At 41.2% G+C, this 22,278-nt stretch overlaps 2 protein-coding genes across 2 annotated transcripts in view; both read right to left on the bottom strand.

The window, feature by feature from the left end:
* Positions 1-1,389: 1,389 nt before the first annotated feature.
* On the bottom strand, positions 1,390-11,075 carry fam210b (family with sequence similarity 210 member B). Its single transcript, XM_069147176.1, has 3 exons — positions 10,331-11,075; positions 4,950-5,146; positions 1,390-2,300 (listed from the first exon to the last, which is right to left on the bottom strand). The coding sequence occupies exons 1-3, from the start codon at positions 10,865-10,867 to the stop codon at positions 2,084-2,086; spliced, it is 951 nt and encodes a 316-aa protein (XP_069003277.1). The 5' UTR covers positions 10,868-11,075; the 3' UTR covers positions 1,390-2,083.
* A 5,455-nt stretch (positions 11,076-16,530) lies between these two features.
* Positions 16,531-22,278, bottom strand: part of ppp1r16b (protein phosphatase 1, regulatory subunit 16B) — an 87,032-nt gene continuing 81,284 nt past the window's right edge. Inside the window, exons 8-12 of the mRNA XM_069147311.1 lie at positions 21,330-21,455; positions 21,162-21,237; positions 20,676-20,805; positions 20,331-20,478; positions 16,531-20,014 (exon numbers count right to left, since the gene is read on the bottom strand). Coding sequence (XP_069003412.1) covers positions 19,541-20,014; positions 20,331-20,478; positions 20,676-20,805; positions 21,162-21,237; positions 21,330-21,455 — 954 coding nt within the window. The 3' untranslated portion in view covers positions 16,531-19,540. The remainder of the gene's footprint in view (positions 20,015-20,330; positions 20,479-20,675; positions 20,806-21,161; positions 21,238-21,329; positions 21,456-22,278) is intronic.

Genomic DNA, 22,278 nt, shown 5'->3' on the forward strand with positions numbered 1-22,278 from the left:
GAATAATGCATTTTTATGAAGAGTAAAAGAGGTCAGTGTGCGATGACCTAACCCCTTAGGAAACATAGCACACTATCAGGACAGCACTGTCGTCAAGTGCGGTCCAGCTACAAGTCTGCGCGATTTTTGATGTTTTCTGTAATGTCATATAAAATGTGCACACAAGCTTTATCATTGCTTTGTTGACATCAACCTGCCACTGTAGCACATTTTACTGTATCATATCTGCCTGGATGATGCTGCTTCTTGTGATACAATGCTGGCATTTATGTAGAAGATATTAAGAGTACAAACAAGTTCAATCAAAGAGATGAAAACTGTATGATGTGGTTGTACCGGAGCAAACAACACTGTATTTGTAATTCAGGAGCTCCCCAGTGTGGTAAAAAACAGGAAGTGCAACCAAAAGTGGAGCCTTCTTCCTCACGTCAAATTTCCTTCTCCATGTATGAGGTCAACAATGAATGTTTTTATGTAATAATTGAAGTTTCCTCTTCTATTTTTGTCACGGCACAAAATTTAGAAGAGTGCAAATCAGCTAATTTTCTAAATGTGTTTCCTTTTAATATAAAAGTTGAACTTTGCAGTGTCCAAATGACACTGAACTGGTTTTGGAAGAATTTCCACTCCATTGAAAATAAACAGAACACAATTTGAAAACTTAAAACACATGCCACTTTGCTTCTTCTTTTTAAACCTATTTGAATAATAATTTAACCTACATGTAAATAACTGATGTCAGATTTGTATTTAGTTTGTTTCTGCTGCCCACCAAAATATCAAACATACTCTATTTGTTTTCATTCAAATGTAACTTCTTTAACGTCAGTCCACCATCTGACATACAGACATACAGATGGATTGAAATTGAGTGCAAAATAAATAGACAAAACAAGGAAAGTATAAATTCATTCATTCCCTCCATACGGAGCAACACTGGTATTGGTTTGGGCAGTATTCGCTCTCCTGCTTAGCTCAATTATAGTTTTGAGCAAATCCTAAAGGCTCCTATGTTTACCGGTTCATTTTATTGTCTGATGCTAGGTAGGAAAGCTATATTTTAAAATCTTTCTTGGTGAAAATGGCCTTCTGAGGCTGGAAACATCAATGAGCACAGCAAGAGTGAACCAAAATAGTCAAGTTGCACGTCATAAAATCAAAACAACGAGCTGAAAGACACGGTAAAACTATATAGAGCTTCGGATGACTGTGGTCAGATGATAACTTTCTTAATTTGCCACTGTGAGCAGTACCTTTCTCATGCAGTCATCTTATTTATCATTAATTCAAATATTGTTGTAACAACAAAGTGGGCAATTTCTTTAGACATAATTTTAATATATGATGCTGGTGTGATGGTGGTAGTTTGTAACAAAAACACACAAAGTATAAAGGAGACTTTCCTTTTTTAATAGTTAAATACCAACCATTCAATCACAGAAAAACTCAATTCTTCATCCAAAGTTTGAACCTAATTACAATCAGCATCACTGAAAATGAATGTACTTTCAGTTACTACTTGGTTTGTAGCATTTGGTAAATAAGACAAGGAGCAGGAAATGGATGCCAGGAGAGCCTAGAGAAAAATAGAGGGAGGCAAGACAATGGCAGAAAATGAAGAGGTGGGTTGAGAGAAGAAGCAAAGAGGGAGCGATAATGAACCTGAAATATTCTGCTGATTCACATAACACCAGAACATAGCCAAGTCCGATATCAGAGCAGTGAAAGAGAGATCAGCGTTATCCCACTAATCCCCACTGGGAACCCTCAAAGCATTAAAAGACCAACTAGCCAAGAGTTCAAGACTAACACTCATAATCCCTGATCATTCTTTTGATTGTAAATTAATATTTAATCTTTTCCAGCCTTTTATTTCATTTTTTTTTTTTGGAACACATATCAAGGCCCACATCAAGATTCTTTTATAGCAGGAATTAACGTAGAAAATGTTTTACCTGAATTCACAAATGCAAAGAGAAAATATGACATGTTCTTAGCAGTAAGGATATATACAGGCATTTTAATTATGACCATTCAGGATGTTTGTAGCTCAATGAGGCAGCAGAGGAGTAGAGAGGGGTCATCAGGGTGCAGGTGTGGGCGGTTTAAAGAGTCCAGTCTTTCTGAAGTAGCGCACAATCAGTGGCACCGACACCAGCGTGATGCTGATGCGAACGGGAGCGAAGAGCTTGTGGATGGCGTAGGACAGGACGAACGTGCTGGTTCCTGCTGCCATTTTAGACTCAACGACTGCCTCGCTGAAGCCCAGTTTGCACAGAATGGCCGCCATATCGATCCCACTGGGGGGGAGGGGACAAAAGACATTACAAAAAACTGGTTAGAAGTGCATACAGTTTACATAGCATGCGATAACTTACAACTTATCTTCTTACACTTTTCTTTTCAATCACATGTCTGCCAGTAGTGCTCTAAACACACAGATGTTTCTGGCCATACAATTGCGTGCGTGCATGTGTGTGTGCGCGCACTCACAATCTCATAAAAGTTCAAAATGAAATAAAACGAAATAAAGGTGACGATCGTAATAAACAAAATTAATTCAAATAAATGAAAGACAATTTTAAAAGTAAGCAAATACAAAAATAATAAATTAATAAAAGAACAACACTAACCAGCCCCAAGACTAATATTTTGTTTTTATATAGCAAAAAAACAACATAAATCATAAGACCTTAAAACAACTAGACGACATGGGGCAAAACAAAGGAAAGGCCATTGAATACATGAGTCTACAGCTGCTTTTCAAAACCATCAACTGAGACCTAAAGAAAGAGTCCGCGGTGTCGAGGCCACAACATGAAAGCCAAGATCGACCTTTGTTTTTAATTTAAAGCAAAGGACAACAAGTGAACCCTTGTCACAATACCCGAGTGAGCTGCTGGTGATGTAAGATGCAGGAAGTCACAGATGTACACAGATAATATAAAAGATCACAAGAACCCTAAACTGAATCCTGAACTTGATAGGACAACAAAGTAAAGTTTGTCAAATGTTCATTATATTTAAAGAAACATGCACGGGGTCACAGATTTTATGTTGATTGAAATACATTTTGTGATTTGAATATGAAACCAAGATTTAGAATGTTAGTTTTCTGTTAAGAGGGACACCAAACATTGAGCAACCATGGAAGCTACAATTTATGAAGCAATAAAAACCACAGTGAAACTTGTGTTTAGCTGTAAAAAAGTTGTATTCCATCAAGTCCCTAATAGCAATCATTAAATTGTGTGAATCAGGTTTATTGCCGTTATCATGTTTAACGGAGACATGCAGCCGAGGTGTCTTAACTACTACACACCACAAAAACAAAACAACTTTTCAGAAAAAGAAATCTCGACAAAAACTCACTGCTTAAAACAAACAGTTCTTTCATTGCACTTTTGACAAATCCTAAAAATCTTGCACTGCAGCAATAGCAGTCGTGACGGGTTCCATTTGCATCTGCAAAAGTGTTCAGAAGTGCAATTCGCATTTGTCTCCACCAGAGGGAGCTGTGTCCAATACATGTTTCATAATGGTTTATCTTACATAAACCAATTTAAGCTGATGACATTAGCATTAAGAGCACGTAGAGTTAACAAGCTGCATGTCACTGTCTCTGTGAGACTGGCTTTGGTTTTTGTGCAGTCGTGGCATTTTAATGAGCTATTTGGGGAATAAAAATGTAAAGAATGTGGTAGCACCAGGTTTCGAGCTGCTTCACCCAATACAGCCTTTCACACGCATTAGCAGCCCTGTTGCACTCGGTAAACTTAAGTCAGCTAAATATAATGATCCATCTGCACCCTGACAACTGTTTACACAGCACATGGCGCTGTATTAGCAGGCCACATGCCCGGGCTCTGTGGCCGCGCAGTGATAATGCTCGATGGCTGCTGGCAAGAGTCAGTTTCCACTTCAAGGGTCATTATCAGCTAGAGGAGGAAATCTCTACGCTGTCAGATAATAACTGCCAAGTTTATCTCTTTGGTATTCAAGGTTTGTGGCTAGACAGACAAGGGCCTGACATTGTTTGGACTGATACTCTTTCTAAAAGTAAGAAAGTCTGTACGACATCAACAGACGGTGACAAAATGAGTGCAGTACATAATAAGGGTCAGACTTTATATTCTGAAAATAATGCACAATTAAAAAAACAAAAAAAATGCTTACAGGATGAGAAAGATTAACCTTATTCAAGCATTAAACATGAATTTAGTGTCCAATTTAGGCAGAAGTTGCATCTCAACGACAGAAGGGTCAGTATACAGTAAACACGCATCAGCCATTTCCCGAGCACATCTTGAGCCTTAAAGGAAAGTGCTCTCACACTGCTACATAATATCAGTAAGAGATTGCTCATACCTTCATGAGTTGTTTTAGGATTTTACTTTTTCTCTTTCCCTTCAGCCCACTTCATCTGTTTGTGATTTCCTGTTTTAGTCAGTAGAAAGTCTATTGTCCTCTTGTATAAAGAATTTCTCTATAAAACTGCGACCCATTAGTACTTCTGCAAGGACACTCTTACTCTTAGATTGTTAAAGGATAGTACAAATAATGTGGGTTTTTTTTTTTCATTCTGTCAGATGTTGGTGTAGCTACACTTGAAATATTTTGACTTTAATTTATATGTACAAAACCAAGTAGCAACAAATAAGGTGAAGTTAGATGTGACCCATTTCTTCAGACAGTGTTTAAATATGCGTTAGATTTTCCTTAAAAGGTGCAACATATTTTAAGCATTTAAAATGACAAAAAGCTAAAAAAAATATATATATATATATATATTAATCCTGCTCTAACAAATTATTTTATCGATCCATGATCATGGTTCCGAATAAGTAACAATAAGTAGTAGCTGTTAGCCACCCGGAATATTATGCGTAGCCCCCCCCCCCCCCCCCCCCCACACTTGTAGAAATAGCGATGACATGATGTTTTGTTACCTGGATATAAGGAGGTAGAACATTCCCAGAGACATGAGGGAGATCCCAACGTGGAAGGAAACTCCCACTGCTCCATACTCCTTGAAGACTTTTTTTAGCTGCTGGGTCTTGTTGGGTTTTCCTCCCTCTGGCTCTGTGTCCATCGGGTCCTTCCCTGTCGATGAGGTAGTAGAGGCCTCCTTCACAGTCTGCACACCCTGGACAAAAAAAGGAAAAGAAAAAAAAAGTGTAAAATAGGAGGCACAACAAAATGAAACGGGAAGCAGCATGAGAGTGTTTATTAGAAACCACAAATTCAGAGCCTTTCGATAGGGGTATTGTGCTTCTTTTTTTTTTCCCCTCTGTCGGTACTGACTGGAGTCGCTTTTGGTACTTTTCTGAGTTTTCTTTTCCACTGCCAATAGTACTCCCTCAAGGCAGCAGCGTTACTATAGCGCTGTCGCGTGTAGCTGCTGTGACGTCATCTTCAACATGACGCACACACGATCAGTAGAGGAAATAGAGGGGATGCTCCATTTATATGTTGGTATGTCGCTGCTAAGAGAAATATTTTGTTTTGAAAGAGGCTGAAGTGTTTGTAGGTGTAAGTATATTTACTGTGCAACAAGGACAGAGCTGAGAGAGTGGCAACACTGGAAAATGTGGCATTGTTTGTCTTGTCTTTACAAGAACTGTTGATCTATTCAGTATCTGTACATAATGTTTAGAGGTGCCATAAATACGTAAAAGTCTCGATCTTTGTCATCAGTAATGTCAGGGTTATTAACTGCCGTTTTCCTTCGCAGGGTAGCACTGACAAACTGATCCTCTTTGCATGCTAAACTTGTACAGTTTTCTATAAAATGCCATCCATTCAGTATCTATAAAGGTAAAGTAATACAGACCACAGGGTGACCTCGTCAGAACCTAACCTAAAGATTAATTGGCAAATGAAGTTGTATTTTGGAAACGTTTTGTGCAAACCTGCTGCTTTGTCATTTTTTTAAATGTATGTAGCATCATAATAGAGGAACCTGTGTGTTGTGATTGTGCGTCATCCGATTAGGTCAAACAAAGCCTGCACTTTTTTCAGCCTCTTCTATTTGCAGAGCAGCCGAGTCAGCTGATTAAACATAGAATGCTACTGTGTTTAAAGTAGTTCACATCATCACTCACCCTTTCTCACACTCACAAAGCCCAAACACAAACACACCACGACAAGAGGAACAAGCACCAGACACACTCCAGCTGTCTGACACACAGGCCAGAGCAGGTAGGTCACTCCGGTGTGTGTGTGTGTGAAGCAGATTCATGAACTACACCACACAATAAAACCACAACAACCGGCAGACCAGCACACTGTGTTGATGGTTAGGACTTGAGAAAGCCTGCCGTTTAACTGTACAGTATGTAAATAAACCCAATGCTCTGGCTGGCAAAAGTCTAAAAGGTTGCATTTTAAATCTGCGGTCAAGCGTAAAGCAGCTGAACCTGTACGACGAGCTTTATTATGGAAAATTCAAGATTCCGGTTTGGGCTACAGAGTTGACTTGTGAATATGATACTAATGCACTCTTCCGCAGTTTTTGAAATGTGGAAGTATGTAATACTATTAACATTTAAAATTGAATACTCTTCGTCATCAGTTCTGAATTGTTTGAAGAAAGCTTTGTAGTGTTGTACAGTCATTTGGCTACAAATTGTCACGTGAAAACCAGTTAGCGCTGTGACATTGGGTAAATTTGTTTTTATTTGAGAAAACTGGGGGTTTACATAAATCAATATTTTGCCTTGCAATGAGCACCGTGCATGATTGCAGTTTACTGTTAAGAAACCTCTTACAACCCTTTCAGTCCATATTTAGCTGACAAACAGCGCTGCTGAATCAAACACAACAAGAGCTCACCTTTTAACTTCAATGCTGGGACTCCTTGTGGGAAGATTCAAGAGCAGGGGCATCACAGCACCATTTGAAACTCGTATGTGGCATCATAAAGAAGATTATAAACATTTAAGTGTTATGGAAGCAAAATAAAGTGAGGGGTTTAAGAAAAAAAAATCTACATTGAATCACACACAGATGTAGGATTTTTAACAGTTCAAACACGAGAGAGCAGTTAAACAGCCTCCCTGTGTGATTCAAAGTTAATGTAAAACCAGCTCCTGCTTCAGGAAATATCTGACCACAGTACAAGCAAATAAAACTAAGAATCTGAACAAGCATCTGGAGCCTACTTTCAGTACTGGGAGTTGTTTTTTTTATGCTCAAATCAGCTCAAACTCAAACCCTGAAGAAGGCAGGTTTAACATTTTAGAAACTCTATGACTGTTGCAAGTAAAACTTTCTGCCTAACTACAAGGCCGCATGTTTACCTGATCACCCTGCTGCCGCAATGCAATTTCAACACAAGGATAGTGGGAGAAAAATGAACATGACACCGTTATGGCCCATTTTTTTTCTCGCCGAGAGCTACTGAACCAAAGTTGCAACCATAAATGGAGCAGCTTCGTATCATCTGACAGGAAGGCTTCGTGTCCAGAGGTTCCTTTTGTGGGCAAGTTATTCAAATATCTCCTCTGCTGGGAAGAAACACAATCCAGCTAAAACAAAACAGGATATACCTCTGGCCTGTGTGATTCATCTATTTCTAGGCAAAATATTGACATTGTACCTGCAGAGCTCAGACAACTCACTAAGTATGAGGAATACTGCAGACTGTGGCCTCTTAAACGGGCAGTTTATTTTTACTGTAGCCTTTCAGACAAAACGTAGGCCGATGGGGAAATGTATGAGTGTGCATGCTCTACATAACATGGCAACTATTTGGCAAGATTTTACACAAGAGTTTCCAGCCATGCTCACAGCTCTGTAAGGTTAAATTCTGGTACAACAGGTCTAACATCTGAATGCAAACATGTTCACAATGACGTCGTCAACATGTTGACGTCTGGCAGATATGGTAACAGCCATATTGGTCATCTTGCATTTGATTACAAAGTACATATTTTGTTGTCGTTTTGATGGTGTAACTAGCTGATCGCCAACCACCAGGTGATCACCGACATGATTACAGTTCACCCTGAGGGGGCACGAATGTGTGAGCTGGATTTCGTAGCAATACAAAACCACACGTTTCAGTTCTTTCATATTTAGATTCAATCGTGAAAGCATTACATTAATATAATCGTCTCTGAGACATTTGCAAATGTGACAGTGAGGACTGTGACAATAAAGGGCCATTCACTGCCGTGGGCGACATTTGACCTTACATACAGTAACTTCCATTCATGTCCTTCCATGCCTTTTTTTTTTTTTTTTGCTGCACTGACATTCTGCTGTCTTCCTTTGCGGGCCCGAGTCAGACAATTAATCAAGGCAGAAACAATGAAGAAGAAGAAGAAGAAGACATAAGAATAAACAAGCTGATCTTTTCTCTCGGCTACAATTGGTCTTGCTGAATTTTGGCCTGAGCCCCTGGATGAAGCCATAGCCTTGGCATCGTATTCACTGGGCTGCCAACAATGGACAAAGGAGGAGTCCAGAGTGGGCAAGGGAGCAGGCGTTTTGCTTTTCAGAGGCAAGAAAGGCCAAGCTAAAAGTAAAGGCAGACGGCACTGTGGGAGGGTCATGTGAGGGAGCAGCTAAAGGGAGCTGTGCCAGGGAGGGTGTATAGGAGGGGAACAGTAGGACTGCTGTGCCGGATGACAGCTTTTCAGAGGCATAAAAACACATGCAAAGTCACAGTGGCATACAAACACTGACAAAGAGACACTCGCATGTACACACAAACACAGAGCAGGAGGGAAATGGGAAAGTGGAGAGTCCGTCATGTAAGTGGCTCAAGCAGAAGGTAGTGAGTGAATGCTAAGTGTCATGAAACTGAACACACCAATAACCTGCTGCAGAAGAACAGCCTATTGTTTCATTAAAGGGGAACTCCACCAATTTTACACAAATCTGTGTTTTGGGGAGGGCTGCTGCATATGTGAAAATACTTAAAATATTTTGTGGCTCCAGAGGGAGCTGCATTACACCGTTGCATTCCTACTTAAGGCAGAGTTGGTTTCACGAGACCTCTCTAGCCCTTTCATTATCTCCCCGAAGCTGGCAGCGAGAGGCTATAATCATTGCTGACCGAATTTGTTGAGTTGCATTGTGGGTAATGATGGCCACAGTTTTTTAAGAGGGAAAAACAGTTGTTTTATATTTATTCACTAGCTTTGAAGAACTGTTATTAAAAGATTTTTTTTTTTGAAAAATAATGACGTGTTTTTCAACCTTAGTTGTACTTTGTGCTGAATAGTAAGGCTCCAACTATTATTACTATTTGTAAACAGTTATTTTTTTTTTTCCCCTTATCGATTGATGTGTTGATTATTTCTCCAATTATTTGTTCAGTCTATGAAATCGTTACGTGAAAACATTGTTAAAAATGCTTTTGCAAATTTCTTCAAATGGCTTCATTTGTCTGATCAGTCAGTCCAGAAGATTTTCATAAACTGTCACGACATAAAAAGGACTAAATTCTCACATGAAAACCTCGAACTTGCAGAGGTTTGACATATTTCACTAAAAAGTGAAAAATAATTATCCGTTTTTCTTAGAATAATTTTCTGTTGATCACCTATTTGCTGATCGCTGCAGCCCTGTTGGTAAGCCGTCTGCTAGAATAGTGAACATGATCAAAGATAATGAATATGTAAATAATGTGACTTGTTATCTTTAATAATAATATAATGTAAACCTTTTAGCTTTTGTACTAATGAAGATGATACAGAACACACCTGAGCCAAATCATTACTCAATGTAGGTCCAAGTTGCCACGTTTAGTTTTGCTCTTTTTTTTTTTTTTTTTTTTTTTAAATGAACCGGTGTTGACTCAGCTCTGAAAAAGCACATGCCACCGCACAAACTGAATCCACATTCAAGTGTTGCTGGGTTTATAGTCACTGACTCACGCTTACGACTCTCTATGAAGGAGGGTTTTTTTTTTTTTTTTTCCTTTCCCCGACCACATTGTGCAGCCAAGGTGTGCGTGAGGCAGCATGTGCTCTCTCAGCTCTGTGAACGACACCTCTGCTGGTTTTAGGTTCATTTTACACGGACTTACAGTGACTTCACTGCAGAAATAGGCAGCCCACGTATCTGTGCGCGTCATGCCCTGTTGTATAACGAGCCCCCGTTCACTACATGTGAGCGGTGTGTTGCTTGAAGAGCCCCTTGAGCAAGCCAGCCGGGCTTGATATTTGCATGGTCCGCAGTTGTGTTTGGGTTCCCGTCGGGAGATCCACACCGCCGGTTGAGCCGTGCGGGACTCGCGACACCGGGTCGTGCGTGCTCTCATTAAAGCGGTCACCGGGGGTTACAACAAAACACTTGACTCGGAACGGTTTCATTTTACCCCTTTGTCGCCGTCAGTCTGCTCCTCGGCCGCGTCGCTCTTCTTCGTGGCCGCTTTTGTGGATGAAGATCTGGTCTGCATGGTGGCGCAGTGTCGACTGGAAACCCCCCAGTTACCTGTAAACAAAACATCACCCGCCGAGTTCACGCCGCTGTTATGGCGCCGGTTTGTCCAAACGAGCGGCTGCCCGACAACATCTAATGCACCGCCTTCGCGCCGCACGCTTTTGGAGAGATTCGCAGCGACAGCGGCCACCCGGTCCGAGTGTGCCCGGTCTGCGCTTATAAAACCAGCCGACGCGTCCCAGTTCCGGACGGGGTCCCGCTGTGGTGGTTTCCTCAGGTGCGCGGGAGGTGGCCCGACACCGCCGGCGGACGCGCAGAAAACCCGGTGCCGTTGAAACGTGTGGCCGGTGCGCACCGTCACCGTGACGTCCCCCGGTCTGTTTGGTTTGACTTTCGCCAGAAAAGAGCCCGGTGCCTTGAAAGCCTGATCCAGAGCCGCTGCTGACAGCCTCCCCGTGCGACACAAAAACATTGTCGTCGACTGCCCCCCCCCACCCCACCCCCCTCCAGACTAGCTTAGAGTCTCCGAAAATTTCAAACGAGCGAGGAAACCGGCTCGGATAACTAATTCGGAGTGTTAGTGGCTGTAAACATGCTGCCCTGTGCACACTAGTGTTTCTCCAGTCCTGTTGTTGACCGATTATAACCGACAGCCACTGAGGGCTGACGCCGCGCAATCGCAGACACTAAATGCTGAAGAGGAGGAGGAGGAGGAGGGGGGAGGTATTTAAAGGTGTAACCGTGCTGATTCACGTCACCGAGTTATCCCATGAAGCATCTGTGGGGTGCAAGTATAACTGAGACCAGGACGTGTGTTTTAAAGCCCAGCAGATCTGTACAATGTAATGTGTGCATTTTCCAGCCTGTAGACTCACTAAATGTGTTCAGTTTGATTAAAAAAAAAAAAAAAGAGGTCTGTTGTTGTTTTACCTCCATGATCATCCTCCAGATTCAATTCAATTCAATTCAATTCAACTCAATTCAGTTGAATTTTATTTGTCTAGCACCAATCACACCACGGAGTATTTCAGGACGCCTAACACAGATTAACACACGTTGTGAAGAATAACACAACAACAAGATTAGTCCGGTTAAGGTAAGAGAAGACCACAGTGTTAAAGTGTTTGTGGACTGTAGTATGTATAAGGTCATACAGTACTTTAAGATGGCCCTTTACATAAATGTGGTGGCCACAATATTGTATTGCTTTCCAATAAATCAACATCACTGACTATGACCTACATAACATTTTACAGACATTATAAAAGTGAACATTATGACACATCAGTTATATTGGATGCCATTAGTGTTACTATGGAGGGGTCACTGAGTTTACATGTCCCCTCAAAGTATAGGCGTATCTCTAATGCAAAGCACGCTAGTTTTCATTGTCGGCAGTTATAGGGTGTCATGTCAGGGAGAGATAAGGCTGCAGGCCAACAAGACAAGACAGGAAATGTAAGCTGTTACCATGCTGGGTTTTTATAAGTTGTGTGTATTGCATCAACATGATGAGCCAGGTTTTAGAGAAAATGTACAGACATTTTTCTACTCTTGTTTCTCACTTAAATTAGCACACCTTTGCAAAAAAAAAAAAAAAAGAAGCAGGAATGTAAACAAAAGCACAACCTCAAAAGGAAGTTGTGGGAAAGCACAAGATCAGTACAAACTCTTCAACTGGTTTAATTTAAAAGAGTGAAGCCTACTTCCCCAAATAGTTCTGTGTTATTGGAGCATCCTGCTGCATGTCTGTGTTAAAAGTTTAGTCACGTGATAAACATGACCCGCTTTCAGGGTAATGCTTTCTGGTGACATTTGCACCTTTTTTGGGGGGGAGAAAGAATGCTAATATGTACACTCACAATGTAAAAGTCAGAGAGAAAAGGGTGATAGTGTGTAGGAGGTGAGATAAAGAGGGTGGGATGTTGGCAGGAAGCCATGAAAAACAGCCCACACTCAGTGCAGCTGTGGAGCCTTTGACCTTTACTCAGCAGAGCCACACAATCAACATGTTGGCTGATTTAACATGGCTTTTAAGTTTAAACCCTTTATCACGTTTGCGGTTTGGTGATTTATTCTTTTAATAGTTTAGAATGAAACATTTATTTCCCCAGCAGGGGTCAGTGCTGAATGTAAATGTTAAAAAGTGACATTAACATGTCTGAGAACAAGTCCTGGGCTGTTACGTGAACCGTATCTGCTGCCTCCCACAGACAGACATAACGGAAGACGACCACTCCTGTTAGATAAGAGCTGAACAGTACAGTCCCACGTACTGTAGAGAGTGAAATGAAAAAAAGTCACTGTGACATTCCCAGAAATATTTTGTATTTTAGGTAGAACTCATCACTTTACATCCCGATTAGGGTCACGTTGATGTCCCTGACCATGGTCATTTCTGAGACTCCAGTTTGTAATGTGGACCAAATGCCATTGCTCTCATGCTCAATCAATGAGTCAGTTGTGAATGTGTGTTGCTTCATGTAGTGACAAATCGGCAGTGTTCCGTCAATAACGTCACTGTAACTTCCACTTTAATGCTCTCTGACTCTGATGTGGTCAGCATGTTGTCAGTCTGTTGGTTCATAGTCACTTTACACAGACATGTGATTGCTTTCCTGGATAGCGCCAAGTGAATACATGGCAAACACCTAACGTTAATGTAAATCTTTCACCCTTCCTTCCTCAGATTGTAAATTATTTAGATTCTACGGTTCATAGTTTGTCATTGTACACTGTCCAGGATTTCAGCTGCAGATTATTGCTTGTGATTGTGTGTATATATTTGGGGCACTCTGATGCACAAAAACAAACAAAAACATGTTTCCACAGTTATTTATTTAGGAACCTTTACAGGTGGACATTTGCTGTTGAAGAAAGAAGTGTTGCTGCTCTGTTGTCATTCTGGAAACCAGTAAATCAGGTTTATTGAAACAGTTTGGAGACTATAACATTTCCTCCTTTAAAAGGTGAAGTTGTAGACATGTAGAGCAGCTGGTGTGTGTCATGACCGATGACTGCTGGTTCATCAGTTTGCTACGCCTTCATAGAAAAAAAATGATTCCATTACTGTAGGCACTGGCCCTTTCAATGAAAACTTGATATTTTGTAATATGTGGATGTGAATTTTGAGAATAAATCCTAATGTTGGCATGCTCACATTCCATTCTGGTGTTTAGCTGCAGTATAATGCTTATCCATGATCTGACTTTAGAATGTTAGCATCACAGCATTTGCTAATTAGCAGGAAACACAAAGTAAATCCGAGGCCGGTGAGAAAGTCATCAGGTCGTTACCTATAAACCAAAGCAACTGACTAATTCATATTTGACCTCGATGATGGCAACGAATGTGTCAAATTTCAAGGCAGCTGTTGGGAAGACATTTTACTCAAAACATGACGGTTGCAGTTGAGGAGTCAGAATTGCCAGAGTCGGTTTTCATCACATGCACACCATGAATGTCTCTGCACAACTTCATGCACATCCATCCTGTAGCTGTCGAGATATTTCATAGTGGTTAATCAACTGACCAGTTAACAAAGCCGCACCTGTAGCCCCGTCTCATGGCTAAAACTGGCTAAAAACGGAGTAATACTGTGATAGTGACTTCCCCCCCCATATTCTCAACCTTAGATTCAAGTATCAGTGCTTGTTGCACTGAAATGCTGTCTCACGTCTTAGTGAGTAACTGACACAGACCGAGTGTAAATCCTTCGGTCGATATCCTTTTATCAGTGGCTGGGCAAACAGACATCAGCTCGTAAACATCGTAAATTCAGGTCAAATAACGCACTGAAGCTCGGTTAAATCCGACAGATCATGGGAACCGAGCAGACGCCCTGACCCACTGAGCCGTCCCTGTGTCCAGCCCGTCTTTTTGGAAGGCTCTGCTGTCAGTCTTCTTACAAACTGGCAAGAGGCTCGATAGCTGTTGTCTCCTCCCAGCGGAGCCCCACTTCAAGGCCCTCTCATCATGCTTCACTTGCATGCCTTGGCTCTTCAACGCAAACGCCTCTTCTTCGATCGCGTGGTCTCATAAACTTCTGCCGTTGATTCACTTTCCTACTTTATGCACCACATTCCCGGCTGTTTCTCTGTGCTTTCTTCCAGCATCCTTCCATTTATGTAAGCAGCTGAGTGGTCAGTGTGTGTCTGTATGCTCTTTCTGGAAGTGATCCACTTGCCCTTCAGTGAAGAGGACTGAAGGACTGGGACCAGAGCCAGCTGGCTTTGCTCTCTGTAAAGCAAAGGCACAATAGCAAAGTCAGGCAGCACAGAGGAGGTTAATGCAGTCTGGATCATGTGTTTTCAGCGCCATTGTCCTCCTCTCTGTCTATATGCCTTCCACATAGTGACAGAGGGAGCTTCAGATGAAAAGAAGGTCTCTCCTAACATTTGCTCAATACACATCAATGACTACGTAGATGTTTGACAAATTATTTAGTGTTTGCATGACTGGTTTGTTTTTCAAATCCCTGAGGAGACATATTGGCTGAAACGTGCTGTTTTATGATCGCATAATAAACTGTAAACACTGATAAGAGAAGTACATCAATGTGGACAGGACACTCCCTTAAAATTAACATTTTAATAAAACAGAGAGAGTGATGGATAGGCAGCTAATCGAGTGGAAGACTGCTGTAAACTCTTACTCAACGGAGACTGGAAATAGATAGTTTACCAAATGGCAAAAATAAACTCTGCGAGACATAGGCTACTTCTATTTTATTTCTAAACTGTTTTCTTTACTTGCCGCTGTAACCCAGCTGTTATGCATCCGAGCAACAACTGCTGCGTGTAGCCTGTCAAAATATTGACCCCTGTTGACCCTACAGCCAGTGAACGAGTGAAAGTTCAGAAACGGGGAAAAAGGAAGAAAATCATTGGAGGAAGCATCTGAAGTCGGGCCAAGACCCCGACAGCTGTGTGATGAAGGACGGACCTGCCTCTGCCTGCCTCAGAACTGAAAAAATAGGCCAAGTATAGCGGACGTCTCAGGGTGAATTGAACTGTAGTAACCTTCATACAGCACGTGAACATGAAATGAAAACGGACTATTAAACTGAAAATCATTTTTTAAAATAATGGAGCTTTCAAAAATGTTACTTCGTTTGACTCGTACATCCACAGATGAAATGTCAAAAAAACATATTCCAAAAAAATGAAAATGCTCATAATTTTGTAAGCGTCTCCTTTTTTACAAACAGTTTAAAATACATTCAAAGATTTTCAGTTTACAGTAAAAAAAAAAAAAAAAAAAAAAAAAAAAAAAGTATCCAGTCCTCACATTTAAAAAGTTTCTGTCTGAGATGTTTTGTTTTTTTTCTGCTCAGGCTTGCAGGGCACCTCTGAATTAAACCTGAAAGAAATTCATTGTACCTGACTGCGGAGGCATATTGCCACCAGACCAGAAAAAGAAAACTGATCAGTTACAACGCGAATAGTTTTATTATAACAACATAAGGCTGTCACTTTATCCAAAACTTTAATTTGAACGAATATAAAATGACATGCAATTCCAGGTGGGGGTTCTTTGACACTGACCCAGATTGTGACTGTGAATTTGTCCCCCTGGGGTCTGAGGGTATACATTCAGAGCAACTGACTTTAACTGTGGCGCCACGGCACTTCGGCTCTCCAACATGACATTGCGCCCGCTCATAGCACATTCATTATTCACATACTTTGATGTGCGCTTTTTTTTGTTGTTGCTTGCTGACGCACCCAGACCACTGCTCACAAAATCACCTGTAACTCGGATGCGGATTTTAATCACGCGCCGAAATTTGTAGCAATTACTCATTAGGGTTATACCTTCCTCCCGCTCCGTGCACATCACGGTGCTGCGCCTCGTTCGTACGCAAAACACGAGTGACACCCATACACTCGTGATATTTAAAAAAAAAAAAAAAATATTCAGCGTACAACACAGTTTCAGGTTATCACCACGTTTAAATGTGTCACATTATCACAATAAACGTATCTTGTTGAAACATGATAAGTTGGTTTCGGGGTAGGTGACGTGTGCCGTTACCTGATTAATAAAAAATGGGGCTACTGATTTTCAGCCGTGGCAGCGCCACACTTCCGTACATGACAACGTGTAAGAGCTTTACAAATTCAGAAGAGACCATTTAAAATTCTCAAAATATACATTTTATTCAAAATATGTTAATGCAACCATCAATATATTTCAGTAATTACAAAATCAGTAGTCTTTCTTCTTCATAATTTTATCCTTATAGACAACGAGACTTGCCGTCAAACACAAGCCTCCATCTATGAATATTAATTGAACACAGGTTACTTATTAACTGTCCCTTTCTGACTCATACTAACCTGGCTATAGTTCAGAACAACAATTCAGTTTGATCGAATTTTATCAGTAAGGAACAAGAATGGAAATTTGTATTAAATTGTTTGCAGCAGCTCAAACTTCAGATGAATTTTAGCTGATTCATAACATGATGATATCACCGCCTTGGTTCCTTTGATAAAACAAGTACAAGAACCAAAAATAGGGAAAATGGCAATCTCTTGGACCTAATTTAGTCAAAAAACAATCCGCTTCCTTTGAGAGCACAATATTAAAAACTGACCTTGGGAAAGAAAAAAAAAAAAAAAGTGGGGAGGAAAATGTCCCCACTCATTTCTGAATGAACCACTGACACTGGTCTCTGAACAGTAGGGAGAAAACACTAAGTATGCTGAAGACAGCTGGGTGTACTCGACTTTGCAGACAGACTTTTGGACTTCTGGATATGACTAAGGGGGTCGACGAGGTCTGACAGTTTCCCCCCTTTTACAACCAAAAGTCTATTAACACTGGATTTAACACTGGATTTTCCTATATGTTCCTCAACGGTAACGACACAGACATTTAAATGCAAAACATGGGAACAAAGGGATAATAATACAAACATATTTACAAACTCATCTGTACAAATATATGACACTGTACAGTTGATGTTGTGGGGATAAAGTGTGACAGAGTGGCGTTGTGGGTAATCACATTTTCAGAGGGATTGGCCTTCAGAAGGAAACAAATCTCTGTAACGGCAACGAAAACCTTCCTCCAAACTTTCCAAATGTCCATATCCGATGTTTTTTTTTTTTTTTTTTTTACTCGTGGAGGACTCTTTGGCACTCACAAGATTAGTTTAAAAGATCGGTTCAACATTTGTTTTTAAAAGATAATCATTTCTACTTGTTGAGAATAAGCCAAATTTGAGAGCGGTATCAATCTTCCTATCAGTTTAATATGAAGCTACAGCCAGGAGTTGGTTGGTTTTAGCATAGCTTAGCATTAGGACCAGAAACAGGTAGCCTGGCTATGTCTGTGTACCTGCATCGTAAAACTAAGCTAAGCTAACCAGCTGCTGGCTCCAGCTGGCATAGAGCCATGTATGCTGTCAATCTTCTCGTGTAACTGGTCTCAGTAAGTGTTTCCAAAAAAATGTCAAATTTACCCTTTTAATTAAGCAGAGTAACTGCTGCTTATTTTTGGACTGACGAGTGTAGGCTATATTGTGTGTTGGACCCGTGATGCATTAAAGGACACCCGACACAACGGTAAGGGCTCGCTACATACCAAAGATCCATGTGAGGATTAACGTTTAAAAAAAAAAAAAGGAAAAACTGAGGCATTAAGTTTGCGTGTCTCTTCTGAAAACTCATACAACACTTACAGTAATTCATTACAAACACTTACAGTTTCTGTTAATAAGACAAATACAGTGACTGAGAGCGGGTGAAGCCACACAATGGCCACAAGGGGGGGGGGAAACAAAAAACAGACAAATAACACTGTTATTTGTAGTGACACAAATATGACTCCATCCCAACAGGGTGGCTCGTTTGTGTTTTTAATAAACATATACATACTGTATAACGGACAGTCACCGTTACTTCACTTCATCTTTTGAACGCTGGACTTTTCCATGTCAGAAGGTGCTTTGCTGGGAACATTTCTCCAGCTTTTCTCATATTGCATTCACACTCTCCACACACCATCCAAATAATAAATACACTCAACTTTAGGAACCATAATATGCTTCTTCTTTTTTTTTTTTTACACATTACATTAATTTCATAAATAAAACAATGTACAGGAATTTTAAAACATGTTTGCTTAAATTATCTATAGGAGTGAGCACAAAGTGGGTTATGCATAAAAACAAAGCATGACCTGTCAGTTTAGGTTCGATATGAGAGGACGGCGAGGTGAAGTATAGTCGACAGAGTATGGTGACAGTTTCAAACACAATAGTGCAGTACTTTACTCTTCCTGTTATCTCTCGGTGTAGAAGTACACTTCTTGAATATTTAAACACTGTTTTATGGCATTCCTTCCCTTTGCTTTTGCAGGCAGTGTTTGAACGTGGAGAGATGTCACGTATCTCTTTTTGCTACATTTGTATTACATGGTGTAAAACAACTTGGTGTGGACCACTCAAGGGTGGCCTTCCTGCTCATTGGAAAACGACAAGAATATGATGAAAAATTAGAACATTGTGGTTTAACAGCAATGCGAGTTTGTCCTGGAGGAAATGTTATTTAATGACACAATAATGATCCATTTGCAGGGTTAAAAAAAAAAAAGAAAGAAGCTCTTTTCCATCTCTGTCTGAGAGCAGAACATGCAGTACCTCGCAATCTTCTCCTCATTCAACATTTTTTTTTTTTATACTCTTTCCAGTTGAAAAGCTTCCAAAAAAAAACCTGCCCAAACTTTGATTATTATGAAGACAGCAGGGCCACAGAAACAGATTCTTGTCACTACCAATCTGGTGTGTCTTTGTAAAGAGACTCAATACATGAAAAGGAATTTTATCCAAGTGATGCCTCAGAGAACAAAGTGGCACAGCTCAGTTCCCCTTCTCTGCTACGCTTTAAATATGCCTGCATTCTGGGAAGGTGTCTCAGGAGTCATTTGACATGGAGGTATGAGGACAAGTTTACAGACCTTCTTCACGACTCCCATCCGCTCTGGAGGAAGTGTAGCGAAGGAGAGGAACAGGATATTAAAAGACAAGAATACTCCCCACTTCCCTCCCTCCTCTCTTCCCTCCCGCAGCACGGTCCTTGCTTCCCTCCTCTTTGCAAACACTTCCTGATCTGTCAACAGTTACGTGACCAGGGCGCTACGACACGCAGCAGCAGGTACGCACCTTCGGCTGCTCTTCCTCCATCGGCTGTTTCAGTTTGAGGAGGGGCGGGTCGCCGCTGGCTGGAGTGTAGTAAACTGCGTTGCCGTTAGAGGAGACCAACGGCATGCGGGGGTCCTCCGAGTTGCTTTTGGCATCGGTGAAGGAGTCTGTGGAGCCATTACCAAGGTGACCATTGAACAAGGGGTGATTCAACAGTTTGGCGGCGGCCCTCTGTTTCTTGAGCTCCGACAAAGTATGAGGGCGCTCTTTTGGCCAGGCGTCCTCCTGGCTGGGCTGGGTGGTGACGACCGTGCCCTCATTGGACGATGGCGTGTTGCCGTTGGAGGGCGGCTGAGGTGGCACCGACGTCGTTGTGGAGATGAGGCCGTTCTGTTTGGTGTTGCCATCTTTGAGGATGGTGGGCAGCTTGGGCTTATCTGGCAGCTCCACAGCTACAACCGGCTTGACCTGCAGGACATCAATAAGGATTACTTTAATCCCTCTAAGGCTTCTCTTTTAGATAATTAAATACATGAAGGAGCGACACTGTGCAGGGGAGATCAGATATCTTTGATCTGGTGCCCAAGCTCAAATAAAATGAGACTTAAAGAAAATATATTTGCTTCAATTAAAAAGAAAATCTCCCTCAGTGTCTCCAAACAGAAACTTAAATTGAATTTTTTTTTGGTGAGTTTTTCTGCAACCTGCTTCAACATAAATATATGTATAGGTATATATACCTATTTAGCAACAAGAATAAAACCTGATAATGAAAAAAACTTACATTAACCACTTGATTATTCTCCTGATCAGACTCCTTCTCTTTCTCGTCTTCCTCCTCCCTTCCTCCCCTCCATACGATGGCCTCAGTCTCGTACTCTTTACGACACAAGTTGTGTCTGTCCGACAGACTGGCTCGCCGCACCACTTTTCTGTAAACACAAGTCAAGTTCCCAGTCAGATAAAGCGACTAGAAGAATAACAAATCACTGAATTTGATTACAATTTGACAGCTGTCTTGTTTTACGACTGGCAGGTCTCTGTCCTCCTTCCCCCCCCTTTGCTTCCAAAAAAAATGAATAGAAACTCTGTAGTAGGTATAAAACCGCCAGCAGATGTCAGTACTTACCCACGACTGCCTGCACTGGACGTCCGCCTGCACAGTGAGGTCTTGTGTTTGAGCTGTGACTTCATGATAGTGTCGTGTTTGTGTTTGAGATCCAGCAGTATGGCTCTGAACTCCTCATCCTCACACAGATCTTAAAGGGATGTGGATAAAGTACATGGCATGTCAGCTTCTTTCAAATTACACCTCCGTCTCACAAATCTTTGTAGTCTCTAATGGTTAGATTATAACATTCCTACCATGTTCAAATTCACTAATCATCAATACTGACAAAAAAAAATGTACAAGCTGGTATGAACATAAAACAGCAAATCCTGATTCGGGTTCATTTTAAGAACATGGAAATCAGCACTTAAGGGGAAATAAGCCTTGATGTAAAACTTGCATTGACTGAACAAGCTTGAAATGAGCCCCTGCTGAGATGAGACATTTGTCTTCTTAACCACCTGCTGGTTATATTGATAAGAGAGTGCTGAGGTATAAATATACCGATGGGAGTCTCCTCTAGGAAGGTCTTGGCATTAAGACTGGCTCCATGAGACACCAACAGCTCCGCCACATGCATCTGAAGCAACAACAACAAGTGGTAGCAAATTAAATTCATGCTTTTGGAGACCGTCGTGTGCATGTGTACGTACACTTGTTTGTTTACCTTACCTGACCCCAGCATGCTGCAGCATGAAGAGGCTGCCATCCATCTGAATCTCTCAGGTCCATGCGAGCTCCCCCCTCCAGCAGCAGCTCTGCAGCCTGCACGTAGCCATTTGCTGCTGTGATGTGGAGCTGCAAAGGACAGAGACGGAACACTAGATCTTTCCAGTGCACTGGGTTTGCTGTAGATATTCTCCACGCATACAATCCGGTGTGTGGATTTAACACTAAAGCATTATTGCAGATGCCAAAGAATTTCGTATTAGTACCTTGCAATTGCTGACCATATAAAGTATTACACTACACCTGCAAAAATCTACAAAGCCAGATGTTCACTTGCATCTATGTTTGGAGATGTCAGTCTCACTGAGTACCTTAAAAGCCCATGTTTTATCCAATTGGGTCCACATCACTGTAAAAAGGAACTGCCATTAATTCAGGCTAATTGAGTGGAGAGTCCTGTCCGAGCAGCTCTTCTGCAGTTAAAGTTAAGTAAACGAAGCGGCTACAGCTAAAAAAAAAAAAAAAGAACACATCCAGCTCCCTTGACACAGCCCACTCTGCAGCTCAGACATTCACTTGTATCATTATACTAAACTAAGAACCGTGAATAGTGGATTAGCACCTACACCTTTGTCATAGGAATAAGGATATTAATTCTGGTCTTAGTATCTTAAACCTCTGTTAGAGGATAGAAAATACTACAGAAGATAGATTAGCATGTACAGTAGGTGACTGGCTTTGTGATCGGGAACTGTGGTCTATTCTCATTATCACCGCCATGTCCATTTGAATTTATTGCCAGTTTCTGAACGACTAGTGCATACAGCTTCAGCCTTGGCTGTGATTATGGTCTGGAAACCTTGTTTGTATAAACGTTCACTCAGCCAGTCTGCTAGGTGGACCAATCTGTGAAATGAAGTCATTTGAACGGTTGTAGCAACACTCGCAAATA

This window comes from Embiotoca jacksoni, unplaced genomic scaffold, assembly GCF_022577435.1.
Source record: "Embiotoca jacksoni isolate LCO1_2020_lvr unplaced genomic scaffold, fEmbJac1.0.p SCAF_1, whole genome shotgun sequence".
NCBI classification, from domain to species: Eukaryota; Metazoa; Chordata; class Actinopteri; family Embiotocidae; genus Embiotoca; species Embiotoca jacksoni.